Source organism: Ptychodera flava, chromosome 14 (genome assembly GCF_041260155.1).
Source record: "Ptychodera flava strain L36383 chromosome 14, AS_Pfla_20210202, whole genome shotgun sequence".
NCBI classification, from domain to species: domain Eukaryota; kingdom Metazoa; phylum Hemichordata; class Enteropneusta; family Ptychoderidae; genus Ptychodera; species Ptychodera flava.
Window position 1 is genome coordinate 41,665,940 of NC_091941.1, and position 21,371 is coordinate 41,687,310.

The 21,371-nt window shown below is 39.4% G+C and overlaps 2 protein-coding genes across 8 annotated transcripts in view; one reads left to right on the forward strand and one right to left on the reverse strand.

Moving 5' to 3' along the window:
• LOC139150540 (serologically defined colon cancer antigen 8 homolog) overlaps positions 1–18,158 on the reverse strand; it is a 68,444-nt gene extending 50,286 nt beyond the window's left edge. For 2 of the 5 annotated variants that reach the window (XM_070722975.1, XM_070722973.1), the window contains exons 1-2: positions 18,008–18,158; positions 9,234–9,466 (exon numbers count right to left, since the gene is read on the reverse strand). In XM_070722975.1, the coding sequence (XP_070579076.1) occupies positions 9,234–9,466; positions 18,008–18,053 (279 nt within the window). In that variant the 5' untranslated portion in view covers positions 18,054–18,158. Of the gene's footprint in view, positions 1–9,233; positions 9,467–14,652; positions 14,767–15,112; positions 15,533–17,730; positions 17,894–18,007 lie in introns of those variants that run through there. The other 3 variants (XM_070722976.1, XM_070722974.1, XM_070722978.1) reach the window with 3 other exon arrangements.
• Positions 18,131–21,371, forward strand: part of LOC139150538 (centrosomal protein of 170 kDa protein B-like) — a 146,774-nt gene continuing 143,533 nt past the window's right edge. For all 3 annotated transcript variants that reach the window (XM_070722970.1, XM_070722972.1, XM_070722971.1), the window contains exon 1: positions 18,131–18,297. The gene's annotated coding sequence lies outside the window, so the exon portion shown is untranslated. The remainder of the gene's footprint in view (positions 18,298–21,371) is intronic.

Below are 21,371 nucleotides of genomic sequence, written 5' to 3' on the forward strand. Positions count from 1 at the left end.
GGAGTTAAATCTGCGCAGAAACGTTCTAAAGCGTGTGCGCGTCCGAATTCGTCGCCCTTTACCTTAAGAATAGCTTCCATTGCCATATATACATATGACTATGGGAGCTAAAGAGTGCAGTGCTTCTCATGTCTTTAACAACTTGAAATTTATAAAGCACCTCTAAGCGCCTTATTCAATGATATTTAAAGTTAGCGTTTTAATTAGACATGTCTGTGACCTTATTTGTGTACATGTATACTATTGGTCAACAGTCTCATAGACATGGTCGCATGTATGTGGTTCTGATGCTCTGTACAGGGCATAACTGTGTATCGCAATGCATAGTTTCTCATATTGGTAATGACACTGCACACATACACATGTATCAGCTGCACCAAGTTTTTAGAAAATATGGGATCTCAATGATAAATGTGATGTATTCTCCCCAAGGAGTTTATGATACAATTTTAGATAATTTACAAAACAGTAAAATCAATTGTTATTATTATGAGTGTTTATAAAGTGGAGGCCTATACATTCAATTCACTTTAAGGTGGTTGGAAAGGCTATTTTTGCACCAATTCTTTTCTCAGAGTTAATGTCAAGTTTCAAGTGTTAGAATCAAGATATTTAGTTCAAATTTTCAGGATAACTCCCTTAGTTAATATTTTCTCCAAAGAATATAAAAATTGTATATTTGTAGCCATGATTTTGAAATATGACACCAGTAAATATTAAAATTCATTTTTTCATATTTTTTTTACATATTTGAATTTCATAATAATTGGATAGTATTAATATTACCAAATTAGTTATAAATATGTTGACACTATTTATTGTAAGATTTGTACAGCAGGATTTGTAAATAAAATTTGTTTTTATGATTTTACATGGGTTTATATATCAAAAAATTATTAAAAATTCTTTCAAATTTCAAAATGTGATTTTTCAAAAAGTACTTCAAATACAGGAAAATTGTGCCGTACAAATCTTATCTGTAACCTTGTTAATAGGCTGTAAAAATTCCGTGTCCATATCTCATTTCAAAGTTGGAATAAATTGGTATACAATTATGTAGGAAAACCGTTATTCTGTCAATAATGTTGAAAACAAGCCATACTTGTACCCCTCTTTTGAAGTCATAGAGCAGTTTTTTTTGGTTAATCTCACTTTTGACACCTCTTTGACACTCAAAGAATCTAAAAATGCATTTGCAATAGCAGTCACTCACTCTGAATGCCAGCACCACCTTGTCAAACTTTCCTGAAAAACAGCAAATAATGACTTTCCCTTTTCAAACATTTTATTAAAAGCTAGGGGACCTCTACCATAGTTAATACACTAAGGACTCCCCAACTTCTTCTTATTTGGTCAGTTTTTCAGAAGTTTTAACAGGCTATAACTCTCCAATGCCTTTGTGCCCAAATGTCTAGTTTTTTTTATTCCACAGAGAATGTTGACTACTTTTATATTTTAATAGTTTTGTTGAAATTTATAACTGACGCTCTAGCCTTTTCAACCACCTTTACCCTTTTACTGCCAAGTCGGTGAAAATCCGCTTGAAATTCGGTGTAGCTAGAATCTGAGCAGCAGTGGCCGTTATCCTGCCAACTTGGTGGAAATCGGGCTACTTTTCGGTACCCCATTTCCTGCCAAGTCGACGGCACTACGTGTAGCAAACCCTTGTTCATGCCTAGGGGTCATTCGAGGACAGGTTTCGGGTGAGGAACGGCTTTTGCTCTCGAAATGGGTTCACAGGGAGTCGAATGAAAGGGAAAGGTGCAGAAGCTATCCGGCCAGTCCCCTATCCCGGTGGGGGACTGTTTTTTTTTTTATTTGTAGCGTAATTGGCAGGATAGCACGGTGGCGTATTCTAGCGGAGTTTGGGCGTACTCTGCTCAGAGGCACCACATATTTTGCGGCCGAGATTGACCAACTTGGCAATGTTAATCTATAAGGCTGCAGCCTAAGACCGCCTCAGTTGGCGGTGCAATTTTTTGCCAATGGTGCGAGATGAAAATCACGGACTTAGTCCTGATTGACGGGAAGTGCGGACCGATTTTGACGGGCTCGGCTTGATTAGTCCATGCCATGGAACTGATCTGAACGGACTTGAGCGTCACTTGTGAAGGGTAACCACCGCTTTTAACCGACTTGTTACCTTCTCGAAAAGACTACCACTTAGATGTCATACGTTGTCGGCTACATTTGGCTCCAGACGTTCAAGCCGTGCAACGAAACACACCGCCTTGGCCTTGCCATCCACAAACACGGCATTAGTATTTATTACCATTGTTCACTGACTTGGCGGCTGTGGTTAGGTGCTTGAACCGTTGTTCACCGACTTGTTACGCCTATGTTGTCCCAATGAAGTTCGGCTAACGGCCGAGTCTAATGGTAGTTGGCAAACCTGTGTTTGGTTTATACATAGTATGACCAACTCAGGTAGAGGTACCTGTCGGTACATTCCGAGTTTTACGCACTCGGGTGTCAATGACAAGTCATCATCACCGCTGATGATGTAGATGTGCTGGCCATGTTATTTGAACAAGCCATGTTCGCCGAACGGACGAGGCCGAGACAGCCGTTGGGAATTTTGGCATCCTCGATCTTTGACCGCCTTAGTTGGGTAAGCTGCTCGGAAGGCGACGGTTATGACCCAAACAAGCCGCTGAAGCACTGTTCGTTGCCGTACAAGAACGAGACGGCCAGTCCATTACTGCTTAATGGGCGATCTGTTGGCTTGTCACCGACTTGGATGACAATACGCCCTGCTCGGGCGTACCGTACTGAACATGGACCTTGGCCAACGTCCTTGGGTGGCAGGTGCGTATTGCCATGTACCCAGCTGGACGGAATGTCAAGTTGAGATGCTAATGACATTGACTTTGTTATGCTAAGTCCTCAAGGGATTTGCATTGCAAATGAGTATTATTAGCATATAAAATGGTACGGACAGGCAATTTACATGACGGGTAGGAATGTCAGCGCTGGTTGGTGGACTGATTGCCGTAGGTCCATTATAATAACAGGTGGCTGCATATATAAACACCCCTGCGTCCAATCATGTCCAGGGCTTTGCTTCCCTGTGGCTTTAAAGGGCGGGACCCGCCTGTCCGTGGACACTGTTCCAGACATGAGCTTGACGGACTGGAAAAGTTTTCTGAAGGCGAGCAGACGACTAAAGTTCAAACCTGCTGCAGAGTGGTAGCAGCGATTGCTATGATGTCCCTGCTAAACGTTATAAGAAGTCGGGCAAGAAACGCTTCCGTAAGGCGAAGCTAACTCCAGCTGAAAAACCCAGTGGTTAATAATTAATTCCATCGGGTAAGAGGAAGCGCCTTCCTCTGTCAGTTGGGGATATGAAAGCCACGACCAGAACGGACTCATGGTTGAACATCACCGCTTATCAGGATAGTAACACCCAGGTATTAATTGTCAATACTGTTTATCCACCCTTGGAGTGCGTGCCAGTGGGGGAGGGAGATGAGCAGCGACAAGTGCCTCTGTCGCTGTATAATTATCGCCGGTTTATGGGAGGTGTCAACCTCGCCAACCAGAAGCACAAGTACTTTCACACCGGGTGCAAGAACCACAGATGGTGAATATATCTGGCATGTTACCTCGTCGATGTTGCTCTGGTGAATGCATATATATGCTTCAAGCATGTACTCCCTGATAGTAAGCTGACCCATAAGATGTTTAATCTGCGTGTCGGAAAGCAGCTCATTGCCGGTCATTGTGGGCGATCGCAGCCCAGTGTGAGAGAGGTCGAGTCTACCGTATCTCTTGCCTCGTACATCAATCCCACAAATCAGCACCTGCACGTTGTCAGCCATTTGGAGGGACGGCAGAAATGTTGCAAAGTGTGCAGCAGAGAGGGTAAGACCAGCGACAACTGTCTGAGAAGTCCAAAGGATGTAGTCTGTGCGGGGTTCATCTTCACGAGGGCGAGTGTTTTGCGGCGTTTCATCATCACATGATGCTGCGAGGTAAGAAAAGCGTTGGAGTGCAGACCTCTACTCACACACCCCAGACGACACACATCATCAAGAGAACCCGATGTACCGAATAGACTCATAACACGGACCGGGGATAGCTTCTCCCTACAGTGGTGCTCTTCTTGACTGTATTCTTACAATTTAACACGGACCATGATAAAATTTTGAGCACGGTTGTGCCTTTTGTTTGTGCTTTACGATCCACTGATTGTAAATTGAAACACGGATTATTTTGTACCACATAGATTACAATTCCCCCGATTGTTATTTTTGTAACACGGACCTGGCACTCGTACGTCGAAACAGACTCTGAGATTTATTGTTTGGCACATTGTAAATTATTCCCGAATAAAATACTCTACCATGACTGCATATTTTTGTTCGCTTTGTTTGTACCCCAGTTTCGCTTTGGTCAGATCCATAAGGACGCTACAGTAATGGATGAACATGCGTTGTATCACGTGGGAGGGGTACAGCCCAACAGAGGCTGTGCTCGTGCGACGCAGACGTTGTACCAACCATCTGTCTTATGGGTATAGCAATTGCACTACCCAGAGCTAAGATGGTACAAAACTGCACCCAACTAACAACTGCACAACTAACCTGTTAGGAAACGGTAACATTAACGAGCTAACTGTGCACTGAACTGGCCAAACTACGTACACGCTTTCCTTCAATGGCAAAGCTAAGTTGTTGACACCACGTCAAAGCCGACTGCACTGTGTGACTCTGCAAAGTCGTTCAAAGTACATGGCCAAGTGACACAACCAAGGGGGAATAGGACAGGTTCGAGTGTGCTGCCGCACCCATAGCACTAACCCCTGGGTCTTCTACTAACCCACGAGCGAGGTGATGTTTCCGCGGTGTGGACGTGCGTGATGGCGAACAAGCTTTAATTCCGCAAAAGTAAGCTAGAAATGGCGATAAAAGTACACGTCTCCCGGTGCAAACAACGCCCAAGACCTCGTTATTTTCTCCACAAAACCCCATGAGCGGGTGCCCCTCTATACGGGCATGCAAAAATTTTGGAAGTCTAACACTTATATAGTCGGTAATCGTACCCCAAAAATGCGGTATTTTCCCGCCAAATGCCTGGCAGGAAAGCGTGCAGGAGAGCCAATCTTCTGTAGACACGGAAAAGGGGGCCGGTTTTGACCGACTTGGCAGGATAAAAGACAGGGGCAGTCGGCAGGAAAAGGGTTAATTCAATAGAACTTTATTCATCCCAAACATGGGCAATTAAAAAGTGTGGCTCACATAGTTTGCATCAAAATATTAAAAATATACAAAAAGTATACAGACACAGAACTGTGACCAAAAACAAAACACAGAACTTTTACAATTTAAGAATCATTTAAAAGCTGCACAGTGGTGGCTCTGAAAGACAACTTGCACCTGTTTGACCTGCAAGCCAGATATCTTAAATGCCAACCACAGGTAATTTAATTGTTCTGGAGAGAACACTGTGTTATCTCATTCAAATGTAATTATAATTTTTGAGGTAATACCCTTAACCCTTTTCCTGCTAGAGAGTATCACTTCCCCATCAGCAAAGTCACTAAAAAGCGGTATTGAGCCAAAACATGACGTATTTTCACCCACTTGGCTTGGTCTGTTATAGCATCATTAGTCCAAAAAAAATCAAGTTTACAGTATTTATGTTTTCAACAGCTTTCAGATGTACAGTATCATGTTAAAATACACAATATGGAATATGTTGTGTTTCATTAATTTTAACCATCTTGACCTGATGGTGAAATATGGACTTGGCAGGAAAAGGGTTAAAAATTACAAGGGAGAAGTTGCCACTAAAGGTGAAGTTTTCAGCAACTATTTTTTGTTAATGCATTGACCATGTATGAGATGTTCTCTGTCACATAAAAAAATGACTGAAAACAGTGGCATGATTTCAGATTTATTAAGTTAAATACTTGAGGTCTAGAATAATTTCAATGAAATCTTTTTAATGCTTAAAAACACACAACAAAACTGTAATGAACATGCCATTTTTATTATAGGAAAATTTGCAATGAATTCAGCAAGAGCCTACAGTAGATGCAGACCTGCCACTCTATTATTGGACTGGATCAGAGGAGCGATATTCAATTGAAGAAATGTCTTCATTCAAGGAACCAACAGAACATGGCATTGAAAGACTTGTTTGAGTGCGCATAGAGAGGATGGCAGATCCAGGAGTTAGGGTCAATCTACCTAGACGAGGAGCTCTGTCAGTTAGAACTGAATTTCACAGCCTTTCTGAAGTGCTGCCTCCTCCATTAAACTTGGCCTCAGATTGGTGACAAGACATCATAAACTTATCTCACTGGCAAACTTTTATGGACAACTAGTTGTTCCCATTGACCTTTACAGGTCATAGGTAAAATACCATCTCTCTAAATGTTGTCCTACATCTTACAATGTATATGTGACTTAACTGTACATTTATAGTGCATTTTCTACTGAGTGGAGGATGAGCATACTGTGTCAGTTCAGAGGTTAGATTATCCACTTTTTCCCAAGCTTTAAAGAAACAGTGACAGCATCCTTGTCACATTCACATTTTGGTTCAGGAATCAAGCAAACTGGGACATTAATCTTAATGAAAGTCTCTTCAAGGACAGATTGACCATAGTTGTCTTTTGTCACCCCTAAAACCTTACGCAACAGAGTATGCTCAACATTTTGCACTTGATCAGTATCTTCAGATAACTGGCCAGAAATTTCTAGTGATTCCAATGAATTTGAAACAGCTGCTATCCACAAAAGAATTTTCAGACTCAGATGTGTTTACTAATTCAGTGAAAGTATTGCAGAGAGTCCATTCCCATAAATTTACATTATTGATTGCGTTTATATTTACATGACAGTGAGCTGTACATATAATTGTATATGGACATTGGTACAGACATTAAATTAACATGAATGTATGATGCATTCATCACACGTGTCAGATTTTGATAAACATTGCAATCAATTTGGATGTGGACTGTCCTGAGATGACGTGTTATAACAGGGCAGCATGGTAGCGTCCATGTGAGCTAGTCTTCAACTCGTTTAACTTTCACAACATTGGTTTTTGTGAGATGTGATATTAAATCAAGTTTAGATGTTGGATATTGAAATACATCAGAAAAAAGGTTACAAATCTTCATTGGATCTGCAAGCAAGTAGCAGTTCTAACGATATGCAAAGGACAAACACATAAACTGAACTCACATACCATATTTGTTACTGTATTGAGATCTGGGGGAATACATTCAGTTCTTTACTCCAACCTATCCTAATTTTACAGAAAAAGGTTGTCCGCCTTATCACATTCTCTGCTGCGCGAGCTCATACCGCCCCTCTATTTCAGCAACTGGGAATTCTCAATGTCCATAAGCAATGTGAATTTAATACTTGTACTTTTATCTGTGACCTTAAAAATAGTCATTTCTCACATTCGGTATATCGTTACCTCGATCCAGTGCCTCATAGTTATTCAACACGTCTTAAAACTGGTGAAAACTTCTATATTCCTAAAGTTAATCTTACTTTGAGCCAACATAATTTGAAATATGCTGCAACTATGCTATGGAACAAACTTCCAGATTCTATAAAAAAGTTAAGTGAAAGAAAGCATTTCAAACGTCATCTGAAAGACTGGCTACTTGCCTGTTGATACTATTTTCCCCAAAAGTTGTGGGGTTTTCTGGTCACGTTGTCTTGTTGTTTTATGATCTGTCTCATATCATTTGTTTCCTGTAATATATTTTTGATCTGTACCTGATATGAAATATAGTTTGAAATTATTGCTATAGATTTTTCTGACCATATCCGCAGATGTACACCTTATGTTATCTAGTATAAACATTAGGGGCCACAACTCGACTAGTTCAGAAGAACTATATTGTGGTCCCCGCTAGGAATACCTGCTAAATTATAGAACATAAATTTAGCAATTGTACCAATTTCTCTATCTTTTTTTTTTTTCCATGTGTCTTTTGAGTGAATGTAAGTTTATATTTCTACCGAAATAAACTGAACTGAACTGAAACTGAACATGCAAGATGTCACGAAAGAGTACAGAAAACAAGCGCTGAATACAGAGTGTTGATCACCAGTGCATATTATTTACCAGAGGTGAATACCGGTAGCTTGTGTGTCTTGTTCCAAGTGCGCGGCCGTGTTGAAAATTACCCATGCTGCTTTGCAACATGATCCACACCACCTGACCAACTACTGCGTTTGAACAAGATTAAAACTATATGCTGCTAGAAATAAATTAAGCAAATTTTTTAAGTTACAGAGAATGTAATTTCTAGGTAAAGAACATTTTTAGGATCATTTTTGTCCATTTGCATGTTACTCATATGATCAACTTGGTGTGAAAAAATCTGAATCTGCATCAAAACAGGGAATTTTCATTAAATTTCTAAAATTCTCCTGATGCAAGCACTTTCGTAAGTTTTTCACTATTTTTTTCATTTAATTTGCTCATTCACATATAAGCTATATAATCAGAGTGGCTTGAAAAAAGCAACCATATGGGACTGCTGTTGCAAATTACAAAGCTCTACATGTAGGTCAAGGAGTTTGGCATGTATGGTTTTTCATTTCTGCAGTTATTATTATATTAAGCTCATTTGCAGATTTGGGGAGCCACGACATTAAAATCTCTTAGAAATTCCATCCTTGACCCAAAGGTACATATACATGTACATGTACATACCAATATGTACCATTGGGCAAATTATCACTTGACCGACATGAATCTGCTAAATGCCTTTCACTACCTGTATATTTACATTTCATCAACAAATATGGCAAGTAACACTGACTTTTGTCAAGGACTTCTTGATATAATATCCCCTAATTGTAAAAGTTTGTTAAATATCAATAAGAGCAATGCCATTGCTATTAGTTCCATGTCTGAACAACATTTGCGGCATGTTCTCTCAAATTTTGTGCAGATGATCTTGAATTTAATAACATATCAATTTTCTGAAATAAACAAATAATCATTCATTATGCAGGCCAACTACAGTACTGAGAACACATGTAACTGACATCTCTGCACTTCCCTTTTACACATACAAAAAACTAACCTGCTTTGGCATTCACTGAACAGAATCTATACACCAAAAAAGACTTGATAATTAACAATCTCTGATGGGCTGTTTTTGAGATATCATGCTAACAGACATTAGTACTATAATAGCTCAGATACATGTATGTAAATACATGAGCCGAAAAGTATAACATCCTTACCTCTGTTATAGCAGGATGTCTGGTAATATCTTGTTCACTGTAATTTACTTCCTGATCTTTTAGCATGTTTCTCAATCTTTGTACTGATGTCTCATAATCATAAACACTCTCATGGTACCGGTAGGGTTGGGTTTTTGGTGATGTTGATGATGATATTCTGGTTTGTTTTCCTTTAAGTACCTGAGGTTTCCTTAAAGCGTCCTTTAAGTCTTGTAGGCTGACATTAGCCCTACCTATTGAAAGCAAAAGAGGATATTGATGTCAACTGGGATAGGAAATGAGAGTAACTTACAGATACATTAACCCTCAGATATTGACAGCCATGAAATACTTCTCACTCAATATGAAAAGCTTTGCATACATATTTGAAAAGCACATTTGGATCACATTTTATTAAAGGATATAAGCACTACTTTACCAACATTGAGAAAAAGAATTTACCTACACAAAATTAACACAGTGATGTCTATTCAGCAAGCTTCAACCTATAAAGTTAGTTTTTTTATCTGTATTCATATACTTGGAGACCTTGAACATACCAAAGAGATAGATTCAGTGTTTTTGTCCCCTATAGCCAGTATCCCAGTGAATTTACCAGGATTGTTCTAATAGTCACAAGGTAACAGTAGTCATATATCTGAAGGTACCCTTTTATATTAATGCAATCGTACAAAGGGCTACATAGAACCACTGTAGAACCACAGTCAAAGCACCAACATGTACCCAAACCCTCACAGAAACACTGAAATAATAACATTACTCAGTGGTTCAAAACCAAATACAGTACTGAGAATACATGTAACTGATATTCTCTGAACTCTTCCCTTTTACACGTTGTCCTTTTGAAGCTGATGCTTGATTCGGATAATGTTCTTAGCAAGCTGCAGGTGCACAATCTAAGGCTCATATACATGATGAATTTTATGCACCTCTTCAGATCCACTAGACCTCAGGCAACTAGCTCAAAAAAGTACCAACTGGCAAGCAGTATCCACAAGCTTTGAAGCCCATGGTCAAGATAATTGTATATTCTGTTCAAGTTATACTGTCAAACTATATTCTGACAGATTACCTAGCAATGAGACAGCATTTAGTGTAAGTATATGCTGTTGAAGTTCTTTCTCTTCATTGATTTTCCCAAAATCACTAGTCTGCCACTGGCTAGTAGATGCAAAATAGTGCTAATCTGAACAGAAAAATTCCAAGCCCATGAAATTCGACAAGTTGATTCACTCACCCCTGCATTGATAATGAGTCATTATTTTCAGCTTTACATACACACTTAACACTTAAAGGGGAAGGCTATTTTTTTCATATGTGCTAGCTTTAGGGTCACTTATTCCTTAAAAGCCATTTTTGCTGTTCATAACTCACATGACATCTTACAAAAGCAGATAAAAATAGTGGAAGTTGCAGTTTAGGGCACAATGCATTTTGAATCCTGGGAAAAAAGCGCGAACATGAATACCCATTGGGAGATGGTCCCTGCCATATCATGTGATGAAAGCGAAAAGCTTGGCACTTTTTTCCTATGATTCAATATACATTGCAATCCAACTTCTGCCACTATTTTTGTCTGTTTTTGTGAAAAACGCACAAGTTATAAATAGTGAAAATGCTTTCCTGGAATAAGTGACCCCAAAGCTAGCATATATATAAAAATCAGCCTTGGTAAACTTCCCCTACAGTACCTATACCAAGCTGCTGCACCAGTGTTACAGTGGTTATCGCTGATTATAGAAGCTGATATCTTGTGTGTGTTTCCAAAACACACTCAAGCCAAATGGCCCTTTTCAGGGCCAACACATTAACCAGAAAAAGAACTACTGTAACATATTTTATATACTTTTTGAGAGCTTGCAAGTTCGGGGAGGGGTACAAAATGACATTTTACTTGATTGATTTCTATCTAAATGTGGACGTTTTTGGAGGCAGTTTGAGTAAACAAATGCATAACGTCTTGTATTTTCATAACAAAGACAAAGCTTTGTTTTGCTGTTATTACACTACTTGGCAGGGCAAAAGTCAAGGTCTTGTAGATGTATCACAGTAGGTTCACACTGTTAGCTGTACAGGCTAATTAATCTTTTCAAAAAAGTGCTGCCTAGCGAACAAGGAGCCCTGTCTATTGCCATATGTACATGTTCAGTAGATGTTGTCCAAATGTTACCATCCCATACCCATCCAAATGAAACAATACTAAATGGTTACGTTGGATACTGGTTACAGGATGACCTCACCATTGACACCAATAATTTAAATTGCAGTGAAACAGCGTTCATTATAACACACCTCATCCGCAGTCTGTATTCTAATTTGCCAATTGATAGTCACGTGGGATGCGTTCTTTTTGTGCTGATCCACGTAAACAACGTCATCAGGCATCATTTGTTGGAACTGTTGCCTGTCAGGCATCAGTTCCGAAAAATGATGTCCGCTGACGTCAAAAACGACATTGACGAATGCGCGGACCGGAATGTAAACAAGTCATCTGCAGCTGATCGAAACGATAGTCGAGAAATGTCTAGGTTTATCCTACTTTCTGAAGAAGATTTGAATGCTCTGGTATCCAACAAGGACTCGAAACAGAAGAAAACTATAATCAAAGATGCATTGAACGTTCTGCAGAAGTATTGCGATCCTGTTGGGAAAAACTTTTTCTTACTGAACCACTCAAACATATTACATGCGACAAGTTTTGTGTATGGTATACACACTGAATTATTCGGCCTTGGGAAACAGTCTGTGTTTAGGGACTGGTCAGTTTCTTTGGCCGGGGGGGGTGGATTATTTTTTGCTGACGTCAAAAAGTGGCTGACCCCCCTATTCCAACTTTCGAAAACAGGCTGACCCCCCCCTATTCAAGCTTTCGAAAACAGGGTGACCCCCCCCCCCACGCGCGACAAAGCTAAAACAAAAGGTGGAATATAAATTGAATAATTCAGTGTGTATATATATAATACATATATATATATATATATATATATATATATATATATATATATATATATATATATATATATATATATATATATATATATATATATATATATATATATATATATATATATATATATAATTATATATATATATAAAACTGTAGGAATTCAGGTGATCCCCAGTGGAGCGTGGAATGGGGTGAAGCTAGAAGAAACTTAGGTTGAAACACGTACACTACCACACCTGGTTGTTAGGTTCCAAACGTATTTATTATACCTCAAACACAACGTTTCGCTCTAAATTTAGAGCTTCTTCAGGTGTTTTCTACAATAAAAAGTACGAACATGAAAATTACAATGGTTGAATTGTGTAGGAAAACGAGCAATGTAGAGTTATAAGTCTGTGAAAATCTGGAAATGTACATGAATGACAGGAGAGACTAAAAAATTACAATGGTTGAATTGTATAGAAAAACGAGCAATGTGGAGTTACAAGTATCTGAAAATCTGTAAATGTACATAAATGAAAGGAGAGAGACTAACCTCGAGGTTGTGAGTACGGTCAAAACTGTCTGGACCTACGCCGAGAGCTGGAAATTGGCGCGCTGAAGTCCAGGGGGGTCCCTTTAAATACTCAAAAGCTGGTATGTGGGGGCGCTGTTAAAGTATGTAAATTTTGCGCGAATGTTTAGCGCCATTTCCAGCTCCGGGTAGGTCCAGACAGTTTTGACCGTACTCACAACCTCGAGGTTAGTCTCTCTCCTTTCATTTATGTACATTTACAGATTTCAGATACTTGTAACGCCACATTGCTCGTTTTTCTATACAATTCAACCATTGTAATTTTTTAGTCTCTCCTGTCATTCATGTACATTTCCAGATTTTCACAGACTTATAACTCTACATGCTCGTTTTCCTACACAATTCAACCATTGTAATTTTCATGTTCGTACTTTTTATTGTAGAAAACACCTGAAGAAGCTCTAAATTTAGAGCGAAACGTTGTGTTTGAGGTATAATAAATACGTTTGGAACCTAACAACCAGGTGTGGTAGTGTGTTTCAACCCAAGTTTCTTCTATATATATATATATATATATATATATATATATATATATATTATATATATATATATATATATAATTTAAACATTCAGTCATTCTGTGTTTTAATGAAATTGTTTTCATGTCACTTGTTGTAAGATAGGAACTTAACAGTGTTAATTCTAAAGTTTGAATACAGTATTTTGAATGAGCTGTGAATGTACTCCACTCTTTTTATGCGTAAAACAGATGTTCAGAACTGTGTAAGAAAAATGTGATTGTGAAATATTATCCCTTATGAAAATTTTTAGCCTGCTGCACAGTGTTCCTGCACAGGTGCGGCACTAGTGCAACAGACAATTACTGTAACTCAACTGTAAGGCGACTTTTTCGCATGCAAATTAGCTGCTGCCGCACAGGCGCAAGAAATGATAAAAACAGTAACTGTGCGGCAGCTTTGTGCAGAACTGTGCAGCAATATACAGCAGGTTGCGGCAGCTCTGCTGTAAGGCGATTTTTCTCATGCAAATTAGTTGCTGCCGCACAGGTGCAAGAAGCAATGAAAACAGTAACTGTGCGGTAGCTTTGTGCAGGAACTGTGCAACAATACAACAAGTTGCAGCGGCTTTGCTGTAAGGTGATTCTTTCGCATTATACACATTAGCGCACTGAGCAAATATATAATGCAAGAGATGCTGAAAACAGTAACTGCAGTAACTTTGTGTTGGAAATGTGGAAGCCTGTGTTTGCACAATAGCCCTTTGAACTACAGAGTACATGAAAGACTGTGCAGGAACTTCACAGAAAATTGTGGCATCTTGCAGGACAGCTACCAGGAGTAGGTAAAATTTGCGGCAAATTATTTTGCATGTTACTGCAGATTTGCCGTAAACTACAAAATGCAAACTTTCCTTCATAAGTTGGCATAATTCCACAGCAGTCAGCTGTGGGATAAACTTTTACCAATTTCAGCAACAGTAAGAAAACGAAATACATTATTAAATAGACGATAGATACTGAAAACCAAAGAAGCAACACAATTAAGTGACAGCAAAATTTCTTGTATTGTACCATAAGTTTCAACGTTTTTATCTTTTCCAACGATATAATACGTTCAGCTCAGATATGTACACAGAAGTTGTAAAATCGCTTGTGTAAACATGGCTAATGTTAGTGACACCATGACGGTGACACCGTTGAAAACCTGACAGACTGTGGAAAGCACAAGATGTGTTTTATCCAACTAAGCTCTGAAATACCAGTTTCACAAGAAAAAATGGTCAGCGCAAATAAAGTAATTGTTAAATAAAAAGACATAGAGAAAAAAAGATTAAATTCAAATTGTGGTACGATTTATTTTAAATGCCATGTTCATTTCATGCCACAAGTATCTTCAAGAGAATTTCTTTTGACTCGAGAAGTTTCATGTAACATTTACATTACTGTCATAGGCTGCGATTTGCTTTCTGTTCTCTGAATTTCTTGTCCCTTCCTCACTATGCATTCTGAAAAATACAAATCGTTCAGGGAAGAGTATAAGTCTTTACCGTTTGACCACACATTTAAACATCGCCATTTGATGAAAGACATCAATAATTATTTGAAAAGAGACAAACAAGTTGAAAACTTGAAGCAAAAAATGCATATACATTTATGATTATTAAATTAATAATGATCAAATGTCAAACAGCGGACAGCTCGCCGTATGTTGTTTACATACCAACGGCGGCGACGGGCGACAATCTGCAAAAATCTCAGCACTTACTGTAACTGTTGTGAAACGAAAGTGAATTCAGTATGAATCAGTACTCAACGAAAATTTATCTGTAGCTAAACATAGCAATGCAACGATTACAGAACATTATAGCGATGAACAGACGGACGGTACATTGACTTACCGGTACATTTGAGAATTGCGCCAGAGGCTGGATGATTCGATCCCGGTTCCGGTTGCAGGTCTCTCCGAACCGTGTGTACATACTTAGAAAACATAGTGAGCATTTTTACTGCTGTTCGCGTTCACAAATTTTGAAACCCGTCTATCTCTGGTGCTGTACACACGTTTTTCCAACACTGTGATATCATTTGCCTGGCGATTCCATAGAAAGATCACGAAATTGTCCACTAGATAACTCCCTAACAACAAGTACACAGCCGATGGTACCAAAATCTAACTTCGCGCCGATCAAGCCTCATGACGTTAACGGAAGTGCGATCTATAAATCATTACGCGATTTATAATGTAGTCCCGTTTTTAAACGTTGGAATTGACTCTACATTATTCACCAATCCGTTATGTTTTATACTTGATAGAGCACCCAATTACAAGTATAATGAAACTGGTTATTTTCATCATAGAAAGACTCAAAATAGAGTAAAATTTCTTTCAACACGAAGATTCAATATCAATGCGCGAACTGAACTTGATGAACCGTGACCTCAGAGTGTAAACATGTCGGCTGCAGCTCAGCGCTGGACGTTGGCGAAGCAGCGTATTGGATTTTCGTACAGCGGTCGGGATGGGGTGTGAAACACCCCAAAATTGTGCTCGGCAATTATCTAACGCTGAAAACATGGACAAAAGCATTGAATATCAATCCAGTCATAACAGAAAGCGAGATTTTGTTAGCGATGACAGGACACAGACTTTGCTTCCAGTGCTGGGCACTGTACGTACGTACCGTATACTGTATACACTGCTATAGCGTCTGAGCACGTCCACGGCCCTGCTTGGAGGTACTAAGTAGCGGGTCCTGCGACATTGAAGTTTATTTGTTTGTTTCTACAATGAAAAGTTCTCATCTGTCGATATTTTTAAGGTACAGATTTGTAGTAACAAAAGTCTACGACGCGTCCTTACACAAGTTACAGACCATCATAGATTTCGTTCGAAACTGTTTCAGTGCATTTTGGTATCACTCGCAGAAAATACAGAGTTTAACTTGCAAGTCAGACAAGTCCCTGTTTTAAAAATTTGTTTTCCTAAAAATTCAGTTGTCGATTGAACCTTGATTTACCAAACCAGATCGTCGAAGGGGGTACTCATGTAATGATGTTACATGTCACTGCTGTAATACAGATGTACTCTTTATATCCATCATCCTGCAATGTTGTTGAGTTTAGGCCTGTGTCGCTTTCACCGGCTGAACTGTGCTTTAAAAGCTGTCCATTATCTAACAGTTTTTATAATTTAAAAGTTGGATTGTCTGTTATAAAAATAAATGAATGCAAAATATAAATGAAAGGTCAGTTTTGTTTTCTTGAATATGACTGGTCACGAAGTGCAATGGTACACTGTACTCCCGGTAATGAAATAGTCGGCAATGTGCCCATCATGTGTTGCTCCATATATTTGCAGCAATAACCAATAACAATCTGTACACGTAATTGTCATTTCTGGCACACAAGCTGCACACTTTGATGGCCTGCTGCACACAAGCTGCACACTTCAAGGTCTGTTGTACACAAGCTGTACACATTTTACATTTGCCGCACACAAGGTGTACAGTATGGAGATTATTGCACAGAAGCTGCACAGTTTTGTCTCCTGCTGCACAGTTTCTGCTCAGATTAATACTGTGCAGAAACTGTGCAGCTAGCTGCATTTTCCTGCACAGCCTCTCTTGCACAGCTTCCTGTGCAGCACTAGTGCAGCAACTCTACGGCAGAGCTGCCGCTAGTCTCACACAGAGCTACCGCACAGTTTTCATTTTCATAAGGATTGCATGTTGCTTTCTTACACTGAATTCTCATAGAGGAAACAGAAAAGTATCAGGAATTTATCATGCTTTTCATATGAACTGCAGATTTCATAATGATCAATACACTTTGCAAGACAGACTTTAAATTAACAGACATCAAGATATATCTGACATAATATCTCTGATATATTAATTTACTGCGCCCAAAGGGCGCGCCGAAAAATATTTAACATCCAGATATCTCTAATATATATACATATCTGATATATGAAAGTCATGTAGCTGAAGGGCATGCTGAAAAATATTGTTTGATATTTTAAAGAAATGCGCCCAAAGGGCGCGCCGAAAAATTTAAAGATACAAGTATGTCAGATATATATATATATATATATATTATATATATATATTATTATATATATATATATATATATATTATATATATATATATATGTGTGTGTGTGTGTGTGTGTGTGTGTGTGATATATTAAAGTTTTGCACTAGGGCAGGGCTCTGAAAAATGTCTTATTATTATTAAAAGTATGCACCCAAAGGGCGCGCCGAAAAATGCAACTGAAATTTGTGGCTGGCACAATGCATTTTTCGCAAGTATGAGCCATGTCAAAATTAAAAAACACACTGACCCCCCTATTGGGCATTTCAAAAACATGGTGACCCCCCTACCATCAAAGTCAAAAACAGGGTGACACCCTCCCCCCCCCAGGCCGAAGAAACTGAGCAGTCCCTTACGGGTTACTCACAGTCCCTCGGGGTCCAGTCCAGAGATGTACATATGTTACCATGGCGGTTGTAATTACCTCCAAGACTGTGCATACATTGTATTTTGCGCGAAAACTTTGGCCTCGTAAACGCCAATATGCAATCATCCTACAGGCTACACTGTACTCGAGTCAGCATTCAAAAATGAGCGCCAGACAAACGCGTTTACCGCGTGTACCAGGACCCTCGCACTGGTCACACCAGGTACTGAGTGTACACAACTGCTTCAAGCTGCTGCGGCTTCTTTCACTTTGGATAAAAAATACACAAAGGGTTTCACTTGAAGATGCAAACTAATGACAGGAAATCTCAAACCTCTCATGGTTCTTTGGTAGTCGATGAGTACTTCGGGATTATCCATGAAGACGTTCACAGATAAATAACTCAAATGTCCTTACTGCTGCACTCGCGTCTCTACGAAAGTATGTTCGACAGTTGACTGTTGACCTTTGAACCAAACAAATCCCAATCGCAGTTTTTCGTGTACGCATGCGCACACCAAGTTTTTTTTGAGGTCATCGTGGTGATGATTGGAATGTTCGTGTGTCGCTTTCTAGATGGAGTACATTCGTCTGCTGGTGTAATATCGAGTTTTCTTTCGACAGGTGAGTCAGTCGGAGTGCGGTGTTGTGTTTTTCAGGGATTTATATTGTAGCAAAATCAGGGCTAGAGCTTCGATGACAGACCACAACAGGACTATATTTACAAAGTAAAAGGATGGTATATTCCACCGAATACAGTATGCGAACGACCATGGATGTAAAAAATAGACGTCGACTCGTCGGCTTTCCCTGGGCACACAATGCGATGTAAACGTTTTACCAAAATGCTCCACGTCTGTCTGAATTATATATCCGTAATCATTACGTTTACTGATCATTGAGATGATCAACTTTTGATGACATTTGGTTGACAGCGCAACCCAGTATGTACTCCGTCGACGCATGCATATATCTACATCATTTCCTGGGCGGAGGCTCACTCAAAGTAACAAAGGCTAGCCTGGTAACCGGAGAAGTCGGCCAGTTGCGAACTCGGCCAGCGCCGACGTCGACCAACTCGGCCAGTTGGAGAAGTCGGCCAGGAGAAGTCGGCCACTCGCAACTTACGCATTCTTTTCACAGTTGAATACTCAATCGACACATGCCAGTTTTAACTTCTTACAACCATAGTTTTTGTTATTTTGTCGGTTTAAAGGGGAAGTTCACCAAGGAATGATTTTTACATATGTGGTAGCTCTGTGGTCATTTACCCCAGAAAAGCTATTTTCACCATTTATAACTCGCCCGATTTTCTATGAAAATGATAAAAATAGTACAGGAAGTTGCCCATGTAATTTGAATCATGGGAAAAAAGCCCCAAGCTTGGAGCTTGCATCATGTGATATGGAAGGGACCATCTTCGGATGGGTATGGCCCCCACATTGTCCACTCACAGTAGTACAGTAGTAAACAGCAACACAAACTCTGACAGTGGACAGTTTATTATAAGTGATTCACCGTTTATGCAAGGATACTCAGTATAAACAAAAGTTATGTTAATACGCACAGCCTGGTTTGAGCCTGGGTGAGTGGACAATGCCATACCCATGGAAAATGGTGCCTTCCATATCACATTATGCAAGCTCCAAGCTTGGCGCTTTTTCCCATGATTCAAATTACATGGGCAACTTCCTGTACTATTCTATCGGTTTTTGTAAAAATCGTGCAAGTTATAAATGGCGAAAATAGCTTTTCCGGGGTAAGTGACCACAAACTAGCACATATGTAAAATCATCCTTGGTGAACTTCCCCTTTAATACGACTATGAACCTTCAGAAAACAACTCGAAGAGGTCCCAAGTCCACCCTGCAAAACACGGTCTGCCTCAGTGTTTCTGCAGATCGCGCGCGTACCGTATTAAGTTCAGGCAAACATTATGCCATTTCTTCATTAAAATCCTTTGCTTGACTACTCTTAACTAATTTTTTTCACCATCTCCTATGACTTTTTAACGAACTTCAAGTGTAACCATAAAAAGAAACACTATTATAGATCATATATTCTAATTGGGTGCATACTGTACTGGCGGAGTTCGCCCACTGGCCGACTTCTCTAACTGGCCGAGTTCTCCCACTGGCCGAGCTCGCAACTGGCCGACTTCTCTTGTATTCATGTCATCTGTATGTCTGTCTGTATGTCTGTTTGTATGTATGTCAGGGCTCAAAGTTAACATTTTCAGTTAGTTGCAATTCGCCCCAAATTCAAAATTTTAGGGGCAAACCTAAAAAATTTAGTGACATTTTGTATTGTCATGAAAACCTTAAAAAATAAAATATGACATGCTATATTTAGACTGTTGTCAAAAAGGAAATAAATATCAACTCATATAATGTGGAAAAGCGCTATATAAAACCAAGATGAAGAAAACAGTGTCATATATTCTGATTACGATCGCTATTTACATCCAGCTGAAAACGGAAACCTTTAAAAAGAGGTAATTCAGTTCAAGCTTGATGAAATCGATGCTTCGATCTACTCTCCAAAGGACGATTTCCAGAGCCAGTCTAGCAGGCTTGGCATCTCATATGCCACTAAACACCAATATTCACTAGGCACTGAAACACATGTAACATGTTGCAGTAACGTGTTGATGGGCTTGTTTTCCCTTGTCAGCTATATTTTGATGACAAGTTATGCTAGGAATATGATTATTTCAATTGAAACTGATGTGACAGTACTAAAACTGCTACTGATATAGACAGACACATTCATTGGCAGCACTATGCAGTGGAGGGAAGACGCTGAAACATTTGAGTAAGGCTGTTCAACAGCAATGCTTATTCAATATTTATTTTGGGGTCACAGCCTTTTGGGTCATTGCTCTGTTAAAACTGGGCGAGTACGGTACATGTTGAATTTGATCGTGTATGGAGAATGTCTTGAAAAAAGTTCAGTTGCAAGCTCGTAAAATTTGGTCACCTATGTGACTAAAATGGTTGCAATTCAAGCCCTGTATGTATGTATGTACAGTGTTCGCGGTGACATTTTTCTCCTCGCGTACGGCATACGCATTAGTCTGCTAAAATTGCGTAATGGCTGGATTTGAGTGCGTAATTTCACTTCCGCACTCGATTGATGAAAAAACTGACAGCAAGATACAATGTGCCGTTGAATAAACCTACACTACATATTCGGATTGTACGAAGTAACATTATTTTAATGAAAACAGTTTAACGAACAACTTGAACAATGTTGAAACGTAACAGCGAAGGGTATACATGCAACCGTCACAACACATCTGGCAACCCAAAAGTTAGAGTTATGGCAGCTTATCCAGACGGTTTCTGGACGTTTCGGCACCAAGTCGTTTCGGCACCAAGACGTTTCGGCCTTTCAATTTCAGGCCCCAAGTCCGAGTCGTTTCGACACCGCTGAAGGCTACCTGTGGGAACTAGTGCTGGAGCGTAATGTTACAAATCAAAGTACTAAAAAGTATAGTGTCAACTAACATTCACGTACATGCTTAATCTTTGTGAGAACATGGGAAGAGACCGTAAGAAAAAACTTCATATCATTTTCAAATCTATGACACAAGTTTATCGATATCAATAGCCGCCGGCATGGAAAAAGTTTGAAAGCGGTGAGGAAACAGCACGGCAAAATTCACACAAAATGCACATAAAGTGCTGGTCAGAACG